Here is a 21,582-nt window from a genome sequence, read left to right as displayed (position 1 = left end):
AAAAAAACCAGAAGCATTTTTGTTAGGAATAATAGGAGGAGAGATTAGAAAAGAAGATCAAACACTGTTTATGTATGCAACAACCGCGGCTAGGACTTTGTTAGCCCAAAAATGGAAATTACAGGAATTACCTACAATTGTGGAGTGGCAGATAAAAATGATGGACTATGCTGAACTTGCTAGATTGACATGCAAGATTCGTGACCAGGGGGAGACAAGGTTTCAAAAGGACTGGAGTAAATATGTGGACTATATGGAGAAAAACTGTAGATCATTAAAAACTCTCGCAGGATTAAAATAAACCTTACGAATTGACCAATATGTTAAAAAAGGAACTGCAAAAAAAAGGAATTAACAAGAAACCCGCATGAAGGGAGGGGGGGAAGTCATAGCTCGGCGGAGCAAGGTAAAAGATGTGAATATAAGATTTTGTATAAAAGATTGGTTTTGTTAATTTGTGGAATTTGGAAAATTGGAATAAAATGTATTTTTTTTAAAAAAAGAAATGTGCAGGCCTTTTGACAATTTGGGTGAATGGCAGAATTTTTTTCTAGGTTCAGTAGTGCAGAGTATTAGCTGGGTATTGGTAAAATCACAATATGTTCTTTTCAACCCTATTGCAAGAGATCATGATTGGTCTTGCAATACTTCAGTTGCATTCGTGCCCACAGTAGTTGTGATAGTAATTTTCTGGGGTCTCCCACATCTAAGCCCCTTGGTCTTTCTACTGTACCGTATTGGCTTCATGTCATCTCCCCAATTCCTTGGCAACATTCCCACAAACCACTAAAAAAATTGGTCAAACCACCATGGCACAAACAGTTGTGGAGGAAAATGTATTTTAAAAATTCAGAATTCTTTATTACAATAAAATAAACACTATACTTACAAACAACCCAGTAATAAATCCTTAACAGGCCAGTCCTGTATGGTATATTTTAATGTAAGTCAAACACATTTCAACAGAAGGTCTTCAACAGTCTCCTAATATAATATCAGAAAAACTAAACAAATCTGTTTTTAAAGGAACTTAAGGTCAGAATAAGCAACCATGCATAAAAAACAGGATAGCAATATTCACCACTAAAGAGTCAAAGAAGGGGGAAGTAAAGTATTTACTTCAAATTTCCATTATAAGCAGCCTTCCTGGATAAACTGAAAAATTTCAACCATCACTCATTAAATTAATTTTAAAATCTGCATTCACAAATCCAAAGCCACAAAAATTAATCTCCGTAAAACTTATTGAAGTGTTATTTATGGATACAATCTTTTGCAGGCCAGTTATTATAACCTTCAACCAAATTTAACTCCATTCAAGCCTTTGGTATGTATACGTGAAACCTTTTCCTGCTTCAGCCATAAATACATTACTTTATATAAAGGCTGCGTTACCTAATAGCCATACACTACCTTAAAAGACATAAAGGATTTCACATATATTTTATTGAAATAGTTGGATTTCTTTTACACAGATCACCAATAGTAATAAAATAGTGTTAAATACACAGCTAGAATTGCCACTGATGCTCTTCAGGAAAATCTCTCTGCAAGGTTACCAACTTCATTGAAATTGACAGCAAAAAGCAGTCTTGGGAGTGACAAGCATAAACACAATAGGGTTTCCATGAAACAAATGCAGCAACACAAGCTTTCATGCTACCAATATTTAACTCCTGTCGTGAATGTGCACCATGAAGCATCTTAGTAGTCGTCAGTGCTGTGATCCACGAGGGGATGCTATGTCCTCCTTTGAGAGTGTAGATGGGTCTTGGGTTGCTGGTCCTGTTGGAAATTCAAATAGAGGGAATTCAACACCTCCTGAAAAACCACATTTAATATTTTGGAGAAATGCCAAGAGTCCAAATTCGTTTCTAAATAATTCTCTCTCTCTCTCTCTCTCTCTCTCTCTCTCTCTCTCTCTCTCTCTCTCTCTTTTAAACAGGGCATTCAGAAATTGGCTAGTCAGTACTTAAAGAAAGAGTGGCCTGGAATAAAAGCTGATGATCGACATGACTTCAGGTAATTTCAGCAAGTTTACTTGCATTGCTGACGGCATTCCTTGCATAAGAATCAAATACTCTTTGTTTCCTTACAGATATTCTATATGGAACTGGACCCCAACTTGGTTTCTGTGGGTAGGAGGCATCCCCAGGGCAGAATTCTGGAGCAAAGGAGGCCCCTGCTGGTGGAATCAGGGGCAACTCTCCCTAATTCCCCCTTCCCCCTACAACGCTCGCATCCTCTGAAAACCTGCTCCAGATTTTGGTGCCCCTCCAGAATAGTGGGAGGAGCTGTGGCATGGGGCAGGAATTGAAGAACCTCTCTCCCTCCCACCCCCACCCCCACTCTGTCAGCAAAGTCTATGCTGGATCAAAACCTTTTGTGCATTGAATGATCCCTTTCTCAGAGGCTAAATTTGAATTGAAGCTATTGAAATTATGAAGTTCCTTGGCTCATAAAGTTCTGGGCCTAAATCAAAGTGCTGGATTTGGCCCAGAAAGCCTTAAATGGCTCAGGGCTCAGGGCTGCAATACCTCAAAGACTGCCTCCTCATATGAACTGACCTGGACCCTGCAATCATCATCTGAGGCCCTTTTTTGAGGGCTCTCAGAGAAGTCCAGAGGGCAGCAAAACAAGAATGGGCTTTTTCTTCTGTTGGCTCCCTGCTTGTGGAATGCTTCCCCCCCCCCCCGGAGGCTCACTTGGCACCTTCGTTATATATCCCTTCGTTATATATCTTTAGGTGCCAGGCAAAAACATTTCTCTTCTCCTAGGCCTTTGGCTAATTTAACAGTCTGTGGCCTTTTAAATTAGAAGGGCATTGTTTTGTTGGTTACTATGTTATGTATTTTTTGTGTTTTTATATTGTAAACTGTCCTGTGATTCTCAGATGAATAGCAGTATAAAAAATAAGGATGGGCAAATTTACATATGCTGTTGTGCTAAATGTGTCCAATTTCCAAATAAACAGTGCGACTTCAAGAAAGAAAAGGGGGGGGGGGAGATGTCAACCAGTAAAGCTTTTGTGATGGTGGATGTGAAAGAGCAGCTTGAATGAAACGCTCCATTATTCTTTTTCACCTTTCTATCCTTATCAATCAATCTCTCATGAACTTCCTCCATGGAAGCAACTTGCAAAAAAGTGGATGTTCTCCTAAGTGGATCAAGAGTTTTTCCCATAATGCTATATTACCTGGCCCAGGTGGTGCAATGGTTACTTAAGGAACTAGGGCAGTCATATGATGGTTTGAATATTACTGTAAAACTTGGAAGTCCCCAATATAATGTTAAAATATAATATCCCTCTAACCTGGTCATACTTAAATGAATCTGCCATGTTTGGTTCTGGTTGCCACATCTCAAAAACTATATTGCAGAGCTGAGAGAGGTTCATAAAAGAGCAATCAGAATTATCGTTGGGTTGAAACAACTTCCCTTTGCAGCTTTTTAGTACAGGAAAAAAGGCAAATAAGATGTAGATACATTAGAGGGTATATAAAAATAGACATATTTGTCTCTCTCATATTTGTCCAGGAAAAGGCACAATTGATGCCTGCAACTGAAGCTGGTGATGGGCACTCTTTACCATGAAGGCTTCTGGATCGCATGGGCAGAGATGGTTCCAAGGGCACTGTCTCCTTCAAAGTGCTGCACATCACACCTTTATGCAAGAATATGCCACATACCCCCTAGATCCACCTGCTCATTCCTCCCCCACCCTTTCACAGATAAGCCAGGAAGGGCAAGGGTCAAGAGGGCAAGTAGTGGGATGGACAGGCAGAATCGCTTTATCCCCATAGTCAGGCCTCAATAACTGAAACTGAATCCACAGACTCGAATAAGACACCTCACCAAAGACAGGATTGCGGCAGCATGAAGACGAGTGATTTGCCCTCAAATTGCCTAGCAAGCTTATCACAGCAGGCCTTTGATGGTTCCAACAGCCCATTAACTGGAGCAAGTGATACCAACCTTCTCTCTCTCTCTCTCTCTCTCTCTCTCTCTCTCTCTCTCTCGCTCCCCTTTTTTCTTTTTGTATTTTAGGAGCATGTATCCAGTGTGGAAATCATTTCTCGAAGGCACAGTGCAAGTGGCTCAATCCAGACTCAATATCTGTGAAAATTACAAGAACCTAATTTCTGAGCCTGCCAGGGCAGTCAAGTGTTTTAAAGAACAGCAGCTGAAGAAGGTATTGTCCTAACAGTTCATCAGATGTTTCAAACGTTTGTGTTCCAGGGTGCAGAATTTGGAGAGAGAGGAGTGAGTGGGAGATGCACACACCCCCCACTAAGGTTATTTTGTTAAGTGTGTTTCATCTGAGGCTAAGCTAGCGATTGAGCCAGATGACCTTGAAGCTTATCTCAACTCTACCGCTTTTGAAACGATGTACACAGATGCTTTCTGTTGAAGTTAAAACTGAGTTTCTTTTTTTCTGAAGCAACAAAGTACCATCATGTGCCATGTATTTTAGCTGAAATAGCTGGGGGGAGAACAGGCGGCAGAGCTTGCTTTCTCAATGGAATCAAATACATCCCGTGCCACTGCAAAAAAAAAATCTATGAAAAATAAGCATCTTTGGAGGTAGCTTTGAACTTTTCCCAGTTAGACTGGGGTAGGCTTTGAATTTAAGGTGTGGTACCTTTTAAAAATGTTTGAGGAATTATTGAAGGATCTAAGGGTGTAGCGGAAATCGAGATGATTCAGCCACATCCTGTAAAGGCATCCCAGGCAGCTGGCCAGAAAAAAAAATCAGTACAGAGGCAACCTTGTGCCTTAATACACAAAGGGGGCTATTCTAATTAAATGAGGCAAATGTTACTTTACCTCCCCCCCCCTTTTTTTGAGAAATGATGCAATAGCTGAAGGGTCAATTTCCTAGCTTTGTAGCAATATATTTCATGTTATGGGTACCTGAAACATGTCCAGTGTGGAAGGTACCAATTCATCAATTTAGATGCTAATCTTCAGCTGGCTTTAAACTGACATAGTGGCAATTAATTTTGCATTGAGTAAACGGGTTGCAGGTCAGTGTTAGGATAGAACTTAGTTCAAACCGTGTGTCGCTAAGTCAGCTGCATCTCACAGGGCAAAACAGCTTTGGGGAAAGGCCAGTGGAGAGGTGACAGGAGAAAACTATTTAACTCTTCCCCCAATCCCTGCTTTTCTCCTTCAAATCGCACCTGAAGCTGCTTCTCTCCTCCGCTCGGTTCTAGGTGCATGTGTGGGAGAATAATCATGTCCTGAACTTGTGCACGTGTGTGTAAATGCAGTTGAAAAGCAGCAACTGGGAGAAGCTTATCTTCCCTCTTTGTTTCACTTCAAGTCACATCCTCCCAAATAAGCAGCTGCCTGGGTCTTGTCCAAAAGCATTCGTGTGTATTGTTTGCTTTAGTCGTAAACCTTGAGTGTACTTGTGCACCAGTGCAGCAGCCTCTTAAAGAATGCAGCACTTAATTTACATGTGTTGGACAGGTCAGTTTTAGGCACCGTGTGCATCAATATAGAAGTATGAGTTGCCAAAGGTTTTTGTATCCCTGCTCACCCTACCCACTCCTTTCTTTATGTTGGTTGGTTTAAAATATTTACATGCCGCCCTTAATTATCTAATTCCAGGCTGGTTTACGGAATATATTAAAACAGTGTATGTTAAAACAACAACAGGGAACATCATAGTAGAGAAAGGAGCGCAGTAGAGAAATCTAAAAACAGAAAGATAGGTCTGTAACAGATGTCAGAACACAGTTGAGATGGGCGCTTGTCATGCTTCAGGAGGGAAGGAATGCCAAAGACTGAGTGCCACAGCAAGGAGGCCGCAGGATGTTCACATGCAGGTGACAGAACAACCAGGAGGGTCTGATGTGTAGATCTCAAGGGTACAGGAGAAGATGCTCCCTCGGATAAGCAGGCCTCTAGCTAATTAGCACCTTTTGCTTCAATAGCAACATCTTGAACCTGGCCTGGAAATATACTGGCAGCCAGCGTGGTTGTATGAGGACAGGCTTCTGGTAGGCTGCACCATGTAGTAACCTATCTGCTGGGTTCTGCATTCCCTGCAGTTTCTGGACTACCCTGAAGCAAAACTCCCCAGAGAGCACATTGCAGTAGTCAATCTCAAGGTTAATATTGCCATCCTTGTCTGGCAAAGACTGTAACTGGCACATCAGCTGAAGCTGGTAGATAGCTCTCCTTGGCCATCCTCCTCTTCCGATTTATCAAAAGGCATTCTTATATAAATAGCAGATCCGAAATTAATTATTGTACTTGTTCCCTGTATCCGCAACGGTGAGGTCACAAGAAATGGCATCTATTTGTTGCTTCGCTTGCATTCTGCAAATTGATGTTGTAATTTTTCCAAGATATGCCAATGGAAATTTGGAGACCATTGTCGTAGATCTGGAGAGACTGCAAATGGTAGCTGAATGCCTCTCTTGGAGTTCCAAACGTGACTTAAGTGCACATTTCTTGTGTGTGTTGTGCAGGGAGAGCTGCTGTCTGTAACACACACATCGCATGCCATGTAGGACCTGTAACGCTCAAAAATCAGCACGTCACAAAAATAACTCTTATATGAGAACTTGCCTTGGGAAGATTTATGTTCTGGAGTAAGGGCCATTCTTTGAAGTGAACTTACTGAGAGGCAAGGTAACCTAGTCACACGTAAGCAGGAATCCAAGATAAACCAATGGTCCATCTCCACAGATGGTGCCCTACCTGGGATGCTTCAGGGATGATCTCAAATAATGCTTGATGGAGAAACTCATCCCCCAGCATGTGCGGTCCCTGAAAATGGAGTCGTATTTCTGACTATTATAGCTGGTGGTGATTAGTAGACCACCTTCTCTTCAGTGCTCTTTAAAAAACCCATTTATCCCAGTGGCCATTACAGCACCCTATGGCCACGCTCACATGGAGTAATACTTTTGCAGCACAATTACTTGTTCTGTGCTGAGCATCTGTTAAACCCTTTTGCCTGTGTTATCTTCCCAAGTATAACAGTTTGCACTGGCTGTGGTTACAGTCTGCAATGTTCCCATAGTAGACAATGTCAGCTTGCACCAGCATGTACAGAATACGAATACTCTGTATCAATATGATTAGAATGAAAAGTTGTTGTTTTTTTAAATTAGCGATACAGTAGTAACTACTGTTCTACTTTGATGATGATAACAATCATAGTTTTTCCTCTTTTGTGTGTTTTTTGTTCAGTGTGTGGACCAGCTGACCAGAATCCAGGCCGAATTGCAAGAGACGGTCAAAGATTTAGCTAAGGGCAAGAAGAAGTACTTCGAAACAGAGCAGATGGCTCATGCTGTCCGTGAAAAGGCCGATATTGAGGCCAAGTATGTAACAACGTGTCTACAGTTCCTGCGTCTAAATGTGTTTAAAATAGCTTTATGTAATGCATCCTGCTTGAATATTAGTGATGTAATTCAAGCTTGTAAACAGGCACTCTGCTGGTCACCCTTAGAATCGAATCCAGTTGCTAGGAAAGAGTTGTCTCCATTTTCTCCAGTGCTTTGTCTATGTTACATCCATCTTGGGGAAGATAAGCATCTCCAAATGAGCTGCTTTCTAAATGTAATGCCTGTTCTAGACATCTGCTGATCAATTGTGTTACTTTCTGTCACAGGTCTAAACTTAGTCTTTTTCAGTCAAGGATAAGCTTACAGAAAGCAAGTGTAAAGGTGAGTGTTGCACAATATAATTCATGGGATATATTGGGTCTAGAGCAGGCATCCCCAAACTTCGGCCCTCCAGAAGTTTTGGGCTACAATTCCCATCTTCCCCGACCACTGGTCCTGTTAGCTAGGGATCATGGGAGTTGTAGGCCAAAACATCTGGAGGGCCGCAGTTTGGGGATGCCTGGTCTAGAGGGTGTGTTAGAAATGTCCATAAAGCAGGCCAAACAGTCATTAAACTGGCCAAACCATGAATAGGACAGGCTTGTTTTCTAGTTGCAGGTGTAACAGTACATTAGAATCCATTCAGAGCAACCCAGGAATTTCTCATCAGCATCAAGATATAGCTGTCTATAATCTGTGAGAACTTTTCCCATCTCTGCCACAAATGCAACTCTGACCTCTTTTCCCAGAGGAGGAAATACCGTGTAGTGCCAAACTCTTCCTACCTGCTGGGTTTAGCAAGCAGGATTTTAGCAGAGCTCTTGACTTTGGCCTCTTAGCCTGTTTGCCTGATCATATTTAATATGGTCTTGCTTTGCTTACTTCATTGTCCACAGCAAAGTGTCTCCTGTAGCTACTTTACCAGCCCAGTTAGTCTGCTTATGGCAGGACAGTGTTTTGTTTTTTTTGCAATGAGAACATTCCATAATGCACAATTTGCAGAAGGCGAAGGGGCAAAGAATCAGATTCCATCCCAGATTATAGGAGTGGCAGGCAATTCTTGTTGCTGTTATACAGTACTTACGCAACCTTCATAAAATATATTATTTATGTTCCTTACTAGAGCCATTTAGCAGTAGTGTTGTCCCCAATGAAGTCCTCAATTAAAATATCCACCAGTGACATTAAATAACCCACTATGTCACAAGCTTAGCCTTTCTTGTATATTGTGGGGATAATGATCTGCTCTGTGGGGTTGTTGGTAAGAGAACATACACGAAGTGTTTCGAGCCCTCAATACTTAGTGCATAAATGACAAGTTGTATTATATATTTGTACCCTGCTTATTTTATTTCAAAATCATATATCTAATTAGATACCTATTCTAGTCCATAAAGAAATGCAGCAGGTATTATTGGAAAGATATACTGGGCTGTTAAACTTCATCCTCTTGTTGCCTCACAATGTTAAACTTTCATGTCTTAATTATTGCTCATCATTCGTTTACTAACTAATTTTCTTTTATTGATATAGTTAAAAGCACGACGGTCTGAGTGTAATTCCAAAGCTACTCATGCAAGGAATGACTACCTTCTCACTTTAGCAGCCGCGAATGCACACCAAGATCGCTACTATCAGACAGACTTAGTAAATATTATGAAGGTAATGGCAGATAAAATTTAGTCAAATAATTTAGATTTCCTCCTCTGTATTATAGAGTCTGTTATATGATACAGTGTTGGAATAATATAAGAGCATTATTGCTTTGTGTCTTAAGATTTTGGAGGATTCAAAAATATTTTTATGCTTCATTACTGTGTAATACCAGCCAAATAAAGCTGTAACTATGGCTAAACACTGTCAAGTTACAAACCACCTAGATTATGAGTAGAGACAATGGGTCAGTTCATAAATCAGACCGTGCCTGTATGTGTTACTGAAGTCAGAGTATGATGTTTAAACTTGATAGTTTGGTTTATGGTCAGCTGTAAACCAGCCCTGGAAATCATAGTTGGATTTTACAGGCCATTGTTGGTGCTGAGAAGATAGTCGGTGAAAGCAGATAACCCCCTCCAAGTCACTTTTGGATAGTGTGCATTTGAAAGCTCAAACCATGATTTGGGTCCTAAACCTATGGTTAGCGCATGTGTATTTGGTGTTAACATCTGAATTGAGCCAGTGTGGAACGTCATGCCTCACTGAATGTTGAATTGGTGCACATTGAGTATTCTGCAGCCTGGATCTGAAGAACTAGGGAATTAGTTCTGCTTGCTCAGAGAGCCTTTGGGCTTGTGGTTGCCCCTTTACCATGCTTTTGAAATTTGAGTGGTGTCCCAAAGGCGCTGTGGTCTGAATGGCACGAATGCTCCACCAAGAGAGAGCACTCCAATCGGCATGCACAAACTCCTGAGCACACATGAACGGCATTTTTCAAAATCTCAGTGTGATTTTTAATGTATGTCTGTAAAATGGTGTTAAATGACTGAGCTTTTTCTACCCTGTCCCCAGTCATCAGCTGTCTGGTGGTAGATTTGAATTGATCTTTTGTAAAACAGTCTGGAGATTCTCCACAGTCTGCAGCATCTATTACCATCCCCACCCCTGGCCAAAAAACAAAAACCCTGTGCAGTAGAAATAGTGGGCTTTGAAGCAATGTATGGCTTATTTATGGAACACGGATAGTTCAGAATGAGAAAGGTTTTGCAGGATCTTCATAATGTATTTGGCTGGTAGGGGTTTAGTTTGGAGAACAAAGTTTGTCCTTGACATGTCAGCTGTTAACTAAATAGCAGTTCATCTAGTGATAGAGAAGCAACAACATTGCAAGAAAAATCTGCAGAGCCAAGGTGTGCAGGGCTAAATGAATGTACAGTATTCTGCTTTTGGTTTCTCTACTGCTAGTAGAGAACGATAGCCGCCTTCTGGAGCTGAAGGCTAGATGGACCATCGGACTGCAAAACCTGACACTGAAAAGGTTCAATGAATAGCTGGACTTGGTCACTTAGGTCCAGACTACATTTGAATGGAGCCAGGGAGGGGTCGATTTAAAGTGGCACAGGGCCTTCCCTGCTTCCACAATCCTTCCTTCTGCAGTTTTCCCCCAGCAGCACATAAACTGGGATAGCACAGTTGGTAGAGCATGAGACTCTTAATCTCAGGGTCGTGTGCTCGAGCCCCATGTTGGGCAAAAAGCTTCCTGCATTGCCAGGGGCTGGTGGGCTAGATGACTCTTGGGGTCACTTCCAACTCTATGATTTTTACCAGCTGGGCTAGTCTAGAAGATTTCAGAGACTTTTGCCTCCTCATCACTATTGAGCTCCTGTATTTGCGAATCAGGCGTTATACCGAGTTTAGGACAAAGCCTGCTGTCTGCCTTCCCCGCTTCCCCAGAAGCTCAAATCTCAACGGTGTCACTAATGACTACCCTTCTGCGCACAGACCTTATTGCGAGCCCCTGTATGCATTTTGATGGTGCCTGTGCAGGAGCCATTACTTGGACTTTGTCTTGAGGGTGAAATACGAGAACTGAGATGGGCACTCTTAAATCCCCAGGCAGACAACTGTGCATGGTGCTTTTCAAAATGCTGTTTTAATTATTAATACAGTCTGGGAAGATGATCCAAAAATCAATTTAATGTCACTTTTCCTGGAGACCCTCCATGCCTCTTAATTTCTTAAATTATTTACGTGTTCTCTCTCTCTCTCTCTCTCTCTCTCTCTCTCTCTCTCTCTCTCTCACACACACACACACACACACACACACACCACTTTGGCACAGCAGAGCATGATGCAATTTTAGTTCTGTCATACATATTTGGAATACAAATGCGCTGGACCAAAAAAAGAAGAAGAAAATCCAATGATCTTGTTGGATTTGTAATTTGAAGCCCAGGATGAGCTTTCAAGGCACTTTGATTTGCAATATCCTTAAATCAGAACTAAGCTGACGTTGTTGTTTTTATTCTAGCCTGTGCTTGTCTTCTTAAGTTTCATACAAATAATTTTATAACCTCAGCCCCAAATACTTGAGCATATCTGATTTCCAATGAGCAGTTTGTCTAGCATCATATGATCAGGGGCAATATTTGTGTCTTCAGAGAATTTCTTTGGGAGTAGACATTTACCGTATATTCCGGCGTATAAGATGACTTTTTAACCCCGGGAAATCGTCTCAAAATTCGGGGGTTGTCTTACACGCCGGGTACTGCCCGCTCGGCAAGTCCCCCGTGCGCTGCGCTAAACCGGGGACTCGCCAAGCAGCGAGGGGACTCACCGAGAAGCACCAGAAATTGCTTCTGAGCATGTCCTCATGTCTGCACGTGCTCAGAAGCGATTACTGGCGCTGCGGACATTTTGGATATGGGCAGCACTGCCCATATCCAAAATGTCCGCAGCACCAGAAATCGCTTCTGCGGCTGCAAAGACGCAATTCCTGCGCCTCTCAGTGAGTCCCTGCTGCGCCAGAAATCGCAAGTACATAAAATATAGAGAATATCTATATTTTAACTTGAAAATTAGTGGGTCGTCTTATACGCCCAGTCGCCTTATACGCCGGCATATACCGTATTTATTAATTAAATTTCTATGCTACCTTTCCTTCAAGGATAACAGGGCAGTTTACAGTATAAAAACAAAAAAAAACACAACAACAAAAATTATAACCCCCCCCTTTTTTTAAGGCCATAGATTGTTTAATTAGCCGAAGGCCTGAGTGAAGAGGAATGTTTTCGTCTAGTACCTAAAGATTTATAATGAAGGTGCCGGGCGATCTTTCTTGGGGAAAGCATTCCACAAACAAGGAGCCACAGCAGAAATGGCCTGTTCTTGTGTTGCCACCCTCCAGACCTCTCGTGTAGGGGGCACATGAAGAAAGGCCTCATGTGACGATTGCCAGGTCTAGGTCAGTTCATATGGGGAGAGGTGATCTTTGAGGCGGTGTGGTCCTGAACCTTGACTGTAATGTTGCTTGTACGTTATGCAGAAATGTCCCACCCTTACACCCAGAATGCAGAAATTCAGCTAAATTTCCAAAATGCAACTTTTCCCAATACAGTGGTACCTTGATTTACGAACTTAATCCATTCCGGAAATCCGTTCTTATTAAACCAAAGCATTCTTAAACCAAGGCGTGCTTTTCCATAGCAGCGGGGGACTCAGTTTACAAACGGAACACACTCAACAGGAAACCAAAACACCTGCTTCCGGGTTTGCAGCGTTCTTAATCCAAGTTGTTCATAAACTAAGCTGTTCTCAAACCAAGGTACCACCGTAAATCTAATTGATGCTGGGAGATCAATGGCAGAGTGGATGCTTTGTATGCAGAAGAACCCAGGTGCAGTTTGTGGCATCTCTTGATTAAAAGAATATGGGCGAAGGCTCCCACCTGACGGAGCTATAGCCAGCAAGAGTAGGTGGTCTGCACTGGTCTACGGGAAGCATCATTTGTTCATATGAGCCAGGAAGGCAAAGAAGGAAGCAACGGGCATGGAAGCTGTTTGATGAAGATGTACAAAAGTAGCCACCGGAGAAGGGGAGGGAAATGTTTGAGGCCCACATTACGTCAAAACAACGTGGTGTCTGTGGTAGCAGGCGGGGGCTGCTGCAGAAAATCTTAGTGATCAGTAAGAGATACCTCTAGGAACACTTAACCTTGTACCCTGCTTTACCTGGTCACTTCAGTTCTTGGGAGATAAGCTCTTTGCCATATTTTCCCAGGGTTGCGCTTGCGTCCACTCAGACCTTGAAGACAACGGGGTCCGGACTCTCCCCTCTTTCAGGACGCTGCTGCCATTTCAGATCTGTCCAGTGTGCAATCAAGAACACCTTGTACTGTCTTTAACTTTGGAAACTTGGGAACAAAACAGATGTGGCACAGCATGTTTTTCCTTTGTTACAAAAGGATCCATGGGAGGGCTGCTAATTTTGACTGAAGGGCCAGCATTGGGGGAGGAGAAGGGAGAAGAAGCAGAATGCTCAGCCCTCCGCGGCCCCTGCCACTTAATGCCTCCATGTGCAGCCCCAAAGTGCTGTCAGCGGCGTTTTTGCTAAATGAAAATTCTGACATTATTCCAAGATTGTTTTGCATTTTGCACCATTTAATTACAATTATTTGATTCTAACCTCGTGTGTTTCTCTTTGTACCCCAACTGTGATTTTGCACGTTCTATCTCTTGTCAGATTCCTCCCCCCCCCCAAAGTGCAGGAATTTGTGCTGTGGTTCTTTCCTATCAGAGGGGCAGCTGCCCACTGATCTGTTTGACAGTGTGCTTGTTTGATGCCTGACTTGTTTTGCTGGAACTGATCCAGTTCAGAGATTGTACACATTAATTGCTGATGACTTGAGGTTTTCTGAGGAGATGCTTCTGTTTATGCATCTGCCATTGCTGTGACCTTGCCATTGTACAGATGGGTTGTGATTTTCCTTGAAAGCTTGCTATTCCATTCTTTATCATTTTCCGAAACTGTTGGGGGAGGTTAAACGCAGTACAGGCTTCATTCCTGGGGTGGGGTGGTATAAGAATCTGCATTGTTGCAATCAGGCCTAGGCTGTGGGATCTGTAGTCTCGTGCAATGTCCTGAACATCTCCGTTTTCACAGTTGTGCTGGAAATCTTGGAAATGTGTCCTTGATTGCTGCTAAAGGTTAAAACAGAATCTGAGGGGGCGTTGCAGCTGTGCCAAGACAATGACGGCTGCCTCTAGTAGGGGCCAACTTCCTAACCCCTACAGAATTATTCTCCCTTGGATGTCAACTGGGCATTATTTCACCATTTGATATACAGTACTTCTTTGTCCAGGACTCAGGTGGCGCTGTGGTCTAAACCACAGAGCCTAGGGCTTGCCGATCGGGAGGTCGGCGATTCGAATCCCCGCGACGGAGTGAGCTCCGGTTGCTCTGTCCAAACTCCTGCCAACCTAGCAGTTCGAAAGCACGTCAAATTGCAAGTAGATAAATAGGTACCTCTGCGGCAAGAAGGTAAACGGCATTTCCGTGTGCTGCTCTGGTTCGCCGGAAGCGGCTTAGTCATGCTGGCCACATGACCCGGAAAAACTGTCTGCGGAAAAACGCCGGCTCCCTCGGCCAATAAAGTGAGGTGAGCGCCGCAACCCCAGAGTCGCCCGTGACTGGACCTAACGGTCAGGGGTCCCTTTACCTTTACTTCTTGGTCCAGAATATAAGGACCTCGTCTCTTGTGCTTCCATATTCTGGGAAGGTGAAGATTTTGGGTGTGCAAAATCTGCTGCTCACATCTTGGAAGGAAAATGGATCCTGTGACATTATTGTGTGTGTGTGGAATGCCTCTTTTCTCATTACAGTGAGCTACAAATGAGATTCTAGAATACACAATCACAATATCCTTCAGAGGCATGTCTCTCCTGAATCCAGGGTAGTCTCTTGTTTCCGCAACTGTTCCAGGCAGAGGACTTCGCAGCTCCGATAGTGGTCAGAGAACTGCCTAGAGAGCTCTGGTTACGGGGCTGCATATAACTGTGATTAATAAATACATTAAAAGTGATAGTGCGATGTGACTAGAGTGTTGGACTTCAGCCAGGGAGACCAGGACTCAGATCTTGGCTTATCCGTAAAAGTCCCTGTGCCAACTTAGATCAGTCCCTATATATCTCAGCATAACCTTCTGCACAGGGTTGTTGTGAATCGGAGGACTGTATGCATTGCCCTGGAATCCTTGAAAGAGGAGCAAGGTTCCAATAAACAATAAATAAACAATAAAAGTCAAGTGATGCTATAACAGCTGCCCTAACACTCCTGCAGTTTTCACCGGTAAAGAAAGCAGTGTGTATAATCGGTGTGGAATGGGGCTCAGCTAGTATTTTTAGCTCTGTTTTACTTGGATAACCCAATTCGGGTTGCAGTGGGGAGAGAACTGCCTTCTATCTAAACCTTAAAAAAAATAAAAAAACAGTAAATTTTGTTTAGCAAAGGCATAAAATACCAGCAGTACTTCTGAAATCCCAGCATAAAGTGTGGAGAATATACTGTGTTATGTGTGTTGCAGTGTATCGACTTGACAGATATCGTAGAAAAGGCTTTGTATATGGCAGGTGTCCAAAGCAAATATGCTTATTAATTATATTTTCCTGGAAAATGTTTGCTTAAGTATTTCTCCCCACACCCACCCAAGAATATGTTAAAGCAGGCCCTGTACAGAAGAACTCCACAAGGTTTTGAAACATGCTAGAAATAGTATCTCACGTGAGTCTTTTTTCATAATTTTTTTTTCTTTATTGAAAGTTAGAAAAATACATAATTATATGTACACTAAATGTGAGTCTTTATACTTAGCTGTGCATAAAATCCCAGATTTGCAGTTGTTTTGGTGAATTATACTGTTGGTCTCATAAATCACATTTCAGACAATGGGTTGTATCCAATGCTGCTGTGGCGCCAATGGAACCGACTTCTGCTTGTGCAGCAGGGCTTACCCCTCCTCTCCTCTCCTCCCCCCTTGCAAACCTGCCTTGCACCTTTACAATCTGCTCCAGAGGATGGGGGAGAACCTCTGGAGCAGATTTGGGGTGACTTGTGGGAGGCAGCAGGGGAGAGGAGGGGGGAGTCCTGTTGTCTTAGCAGGGCTTGGCTCATGCAGAACTGGTTACAACCCAGTGCTTGTGTTGAAGAAAGTGACCAAAAAAAACTGCGGACTTTTATTGACGAAATTACCCTCAAATCTGGGAGGTGGGGAACCATTATTGTGAACTTAACAGGTAGTGTCACAAGTCAGATTTTCTCCATAGTCTTGTAGCCCCCCCCCTACCCAAAGTATGTACTATTAATCTTGTTTTGATTTTTAAAAAAACGAGAAGGATTGCCCAGACCTTTTGAGATATCTTAGAAAGATGGCCCAGTTACTCCTCTCCCTTTCTGTTTGGCAGGTTGCAAAATCCCCTGTCTTCCTTCCGTTCCCTATTGATTTGTCTCTCTGCTTTTGTTTGTGGCATTTTAGGGGTGATGCGCAATGCTGGCCCCCCATGGGGAGCGGGAACCTTAAGATGCAGGTTCTCTGTGCATTCTAGACAGAGGGCAGCTTACAGACAGACTGTGAGGTAGTCTCAGTTTGGTCCTTTGGGGTGTTTGCTCCACAATAGTTTCTAGATACTGGAATTCAGGGCTCCTTGAATATACCGTACTGTATGTGCCCAGATGTTGCAACAAGTATAGGAAGAGGCCGTCTTGGTACCCCAGCTGGCAAGTTCTTTCCCCACAGAGGCTTGTTAGAGCTGCTTTTGGAGCACATGTGCCTTCTAATCTGGAATGACTTTGAGTGGCTTCATCGAGTGATGGAAAAATGCAGGTTTAAATGTTTCCTGGTTATAGTGGTTTCTTTTTGTGTGCTTTGGGTGTTTTGTTTCTTCAGACTACTTTCACAAGGGTGGAATTGAATTCATATGTTTAGGGAACCAGCCTTGAGGGGGAGTAAGAAGGGAGATGTATTTAGGTGTGAACGCATTTGCAAAACAGGGGAGAAAGGAAGGGCATCTTCATGGGTACATTTTGGTGCGGCCAAGATGTGCTGAAAGTTCAGTGTCCTCCTCCTTGTTCTGGAACCCTGCCTCCCTCCCTCCCTTAAAATACAGTGTCACAAAAGACCTTTTTGCCGTTTTCAAGCCCTGCACTCAAGAAAATGAGAGCTGACATCAGCCAATCCCATCGGTGTGTGCTTCCAGAATCATGCCTTAACCTTTAGTAAGACGAGCAGTACTTCGGAGAGCTGGGTTCTGTTTGGTACTAGATGAAAGGTGAACAAGTTCTGACTGCAGAATGTTGTACTAGCTTCTTTGAGATGTGCTAAGGTTGAAGGAGGCTGCAGGCCAGCCTCTGCAAAGTTAAAGCACTGTAGAGTTGAAGCTTCATAACATCTAAAAGGAAAAATGGTGGTGTGTTGGCTTCTGGTGGCTAAAGAATAAGAGGGAAGCTGTCTCAAGGAATTCTTTGCATTTTTACATACTGTGAACTCTGCAAGTTGTGGCGGTGTTTCCCCAGTCAGTTGCTTCCTCTTTCCTCTCTGTACTGTTCAAATCTTCTTCTGTCTCTAAATCAAAAGGCGATGAACAAGTTCATGGTACTTCATTCCCTTGGGACATCCATGCAATCCAAAAGAAAGCATTAACCAAATAGTCTTATTTTTGTTGTGGGCTTATAGTCTGTGTGTGGTTTTAGTGCTGGCTGTGTGTGAGATAAGCCTGAGTTCCTCACTCCCCTCCTGTTAAAGGCCTCATCCAGCAATCTCTCTGCTTCTCATCTTTTCTGGGTTAGCAAGCTTGTCCTGAAGGGAATGAACTTGTTCCTAGAGAGCCAGCAGCTCATTGGATTTTTGTCCAACAGGGAGATAGCTGTATATGTGACATACAGTTAAATAATAATAATAATAATAATAACCTGGAAAGCCCCCACATGCCTTGCTTGCATTTCACTAACATACAGTAATTAATTTTCTAATTTTAATTGCTTTATTTAGAGGGAGGGTTAAATCACGGAAAGGAGGGGCAGAGGGGTGTGCCCTGAACTCACTTGTCTGTCACCTCAGGTTAGACACCTACTTATTTTTAAACTGTGTAATACATACTGCAATCCTTTCCACAAGCCCTTGGGATTTGGTGGTACATAAAACAAACTATTTAAAAATAAATAAAATAGATTCACTATGAATCTTCAATGGATGATATATTTCCTCTTTCCCAAAGGGGTGTTTAAAACACACACACACACACACACACACACACACACACACACTTGTCGTCTTCTCCATTTCATTTCTTCTCTTTAGCCTCTGCTGTGACAGCTCCTGTTCCCTTACTCAGTCACAGCTTGGTGGCATAGCCTATTCTTTCATTTCTCCCCGATGTGCAGATTTCAGAATTTATTAACTACTTCTGCAGTGCCCTGCATCTATCTATCTGTCTATCTTATCTGTTTAAAATTCAGCCCAGCCAGTAGGAGCTCATGATTATTTCTCGCAACAGTTTTGGCATTGATTTCACAAAGGCAGTTTTGTCGTTCTTTGTGTTACTGAATGTTGAAGGAAGCCCATGTGAAACACCCTGCCCTGGATATGAGAGCAGATTGCTGATAACCGGGTGATTGCCTCAGTCTTGTGGCATGCCTTTCAAAAAGACCCCTGTGATTTGTCAAACAGGTCATTTCTAGACTTTGGGGATCCGAATGAAATCTTAGCCTTTTATAATGTGTCCTCACTACTATTGCTACCACACCCCTACCCATCTTTTGTATATCTCTTTTCTCCTAAGAGGCAAAATATTGTATTTGGTCTCCAGGATCTGTGTGAAACAGTTAGGGGAGAGGCTGTCCTTGGCTTGCCTAGAAGCCTGGAGCAAACACCCCATTTGCCCCTAATGTTAGTTTGTAAGTTAAAAGATTCCAAATCAGAATGATATTCCAGAACTGTTCTCCAGTGAAAGACAGAGCAGCTATCAGGATTAAAGATAGGGCTAGATCATGGGAGTTGTAGGCCAAAACATCTGGAGGGCCGCAGTTTGGGGATGCCAGGTCTAATATATGTAACAAATACACTTTTGCTAAGAGACCGAATTGCTGTGGAATGCAGCTACTAGCAATGAGCTTTCCCTGTTCACCCTTACTAAAAAAGAAAATGTTGGCCACCCCTCCTATTTTCTGCTAGTCAGCGTGTTGCTGCTGATCTCAGCAGAGTTAAGGTATGTTAAGTTCATTATTAATGTCCAGAAACTGTTAAACTGGAAATTCCATTAAATACAAAAAAATTGTCCTAAGCAGTAACAGTTCCGTTGACATGGTAATAAGATCAAGACTGTGCTTTTCAGGTTTATAAATCTTTTCCTTCTCATTATTTGAGCATTTTGCTCACTGTGTAGTAATTGCCAGGCAGTCGTAGGCTGGTGTCACACCACGACAGCAACACATGGTGTTGTAGCCATCCCATGTTGTGCCCCTGCCCAAGTATAATTTGGACAAAAAGCGGGTTGTAGAGACAGAATGAGAGAAGTGGGCAGAACCAGGGGCTATCTCTTATGCATTTCTAAAACACTAGTACAAAACTGTGCATATTGAATGCTGAGGCTCATCACCAAGCAGAGTCAGCACAATAAAGGCTTGTGTGGTGCCATTTCTTGTAGGATGTTGAATTGGTTCACACCAGTGCAGGTATGAAAATGCATATATGAAGCAATAGATCCTAGAGAGTAAAAGATACAAGACATATGCCTTTTTAGTGAGCATTCTTCTGGTGTGAGTTTGCCAGTTAACAATTAGAGAACATTATTTTACTCTTAATCCGGGGTGTTTCTGTAACTCAAAAGCTTGCATGGTCTTAAAAGGAATAGGTTTGATATATAGATAGAACATTTGACCATGTGATGCCACTTTGTATGTTGGGAGAAAAAAGGTAGGTCTTCCATTGGAGTTGGAAGCAGAATCATGCACAGGGCAGTATGAATTCTAGGGTTGTCCCTGTGATTCTAAGACTTTATAACAGAACTGTTATCCTGTGCATAGTTGCTCTTATGCAACTGTTGAAGATTTGAGCAGGAACTTTGCCTATGTCGAGGAGGAAAAGCTAGGAAGCACATTAAAACAGCATTTGAAGTCATAATAAAACAGTACAATTCCCTCTGGAATTTAAGCCCGCCGTTAAAAAAAGAAACACCTGCCATTTCTCTTGAAGCTGTTGGTTTCACTTCCTGAAAGTCCTATGGGTTTTTGAAACCCAAAACCACTGATGATTAGTTCTGTCTCAGATTTAGGAAGCAGGTAGTTGATGCGGTTAATATTATACCACTTGATGAAACTCTTATCTTCCTTAAACTCTTAGTCTTCCTCTAAATGAGTCTGTAGAGCAGCAGTTGTTTTAAAAGCAAGTAATGTTCAAGTACTGGGGTGGGAGGTGGGGGGTCCAACTAAGTTAGCAAATACATTTGCTTTGCTAATGTTTACTTCTTCAGTCACTTGTACAAGAAATTGTTCCTGACATAAGCTAAACTAGATACTTTTAAGTGACTTAGTCAATGGGCTATGCCTTGCATCATCTCTTCCACTACGCTAGAAACTTCTGTCTATTGCAGGTCTCTGATTCTGTGACGTCTCTAAGCATGCACCTTTTCCCCCTATATAAATAATAGAATCGTAGAGTTGGAAGGGACCGTGAGAGTCATCTAGTCCAACCCCTTGCAATGCAGGAATCTCAACTGAAGCTTCTGTGGCAGATGGCCATCCAACCTTTGCTGCCACTGTCTGCCACTCATTCCTAAGGGGAAAGTGTGTTTGAGATGCCATCGTGGTGAGGTGAACTCCCTTTCCGCATAGCTCAATACATCCTGGCATGTATGCAGAGAAGCCTCTTTGCGGGGGTGCCCTGCTACTTAGATGCACAGAGGTGCAGCATCCCCAGAGGTCCATGCAGTGCACATACAATGCGCCTCCAACCACTCTCTGTTGCAGCCCTCATAATGACCATCTTCAGCCCTCTGCCTTTTGTTATATAATATGAATGGTTTTGTGGCCAGTCAAAATCAACCATTAGGGATGAGCCGAGGGGGTGGAGGGAGGAGGGACGGGATACGTCATGGATCAGGACAGGGTGGGGGGAATCACAGAGATGACCCACAGCAACGTGTGGCCGGGCCAGCTAGTTTGTTATATAATATGAATGGTTTTGTGGCCAGTCAAAATCAACCATTACAACCCTGATGAAAGTGTGATATATTGCATTATGCCTATTCACACATTGTTAGTTTTTTTTCCTTTCTGAGCAGCTCTAGGATTTGTACTTGGCAAGTTAGTTTATTTTGCCCCTAAGGCGCTCCCTACCATGGCTGTTACACTTGCTTCGAATCTCTTGCTTGCCGTGAATTAAAAAATCTTTTGAGTCCCTGCTTTATCTCAGCTGGTTACAATTAAAGCAGTAGTTCAGTTCATATATGCTGAATGTCAGCGTGAATGTTCTCCTGTTTAATTAATTTCTCGCATGATCCAGGGATGTGTTGACAACCACTTTGCACTGAACTTGAGAGATACCAACATCTTTAAATGCAGTAGGTGAAATGAGAAAGCTGCAAACATGCTAGCTGCGGATAATTCTCTTGCATATCTAGAAATAGCACTGCATACATTTTCACTTTGACAAACCTCTGGCAATTCTCTGCAAAGTGGCAGAAGCTATGGCAATGGGCATAGGACTTAAGTGAGTCAATTTTATTGTATATAGCCAAAGGCCTTTACAATG

At 42.7% G+C, this 21,582-nt stretch overlaps 1 protein-coding gene across 2 annotated transcripts in view; it reads left to right on the top strand.

Annotated features, from left to right (window-relative positions):
- FCHSD2 (FCH and double SH3 domains 2) overlaps window positions 1-21,582 on the top strand; it is a 140,182-nt gene that overhangs the window by 65,869 nt on the left and 52,731 nt on the right. For both annotated transcript variants that reach the window (XM_035116186.2, XM_035116187.2), the window contains exons 4-8: window positions 1,946-2,022; window positions 4,048-4,192; window positions 7,210-7,343; window positions 7,634-7,688; window positions 8,880-9,008. In XM_035116186.2, the coding sequence (XP_034972077.1) occupies window positions 1,946-2,022; window positions 4,048-4,192; window positions 7,210-7,343; window positions 7,634-7,688; window positions 8,880-9,008 (540 nt within the window). The remainder of the gene's footprint in view (window positions 1-1,945; window positions 2,023-4,047; window positions 4,193-7,209; window positions 7,344-7,633; window positions 7,689-8,879; window positions 9,009-21,582) is intronic.

Source organism: Zootoca vivipara, chromosome 4 (genome assembly GCF_963506605.1).
Source record: "Zootoca vivipara chromosome 4, rZooViv1.1, whole genome shotgun sequence".
Classification (NCBI taxonomy): Eukaryota; Metazoa; Chordata; class Lepidosauria; order Squamata; family Lacertidae; genus Zootoca; species Zootoca vivipara.
The sequence above is the reverse complement of the archived record's forward strand: the minus strand, read 5'-3'. Positions and strand labels throughout refer to the sequence as shown.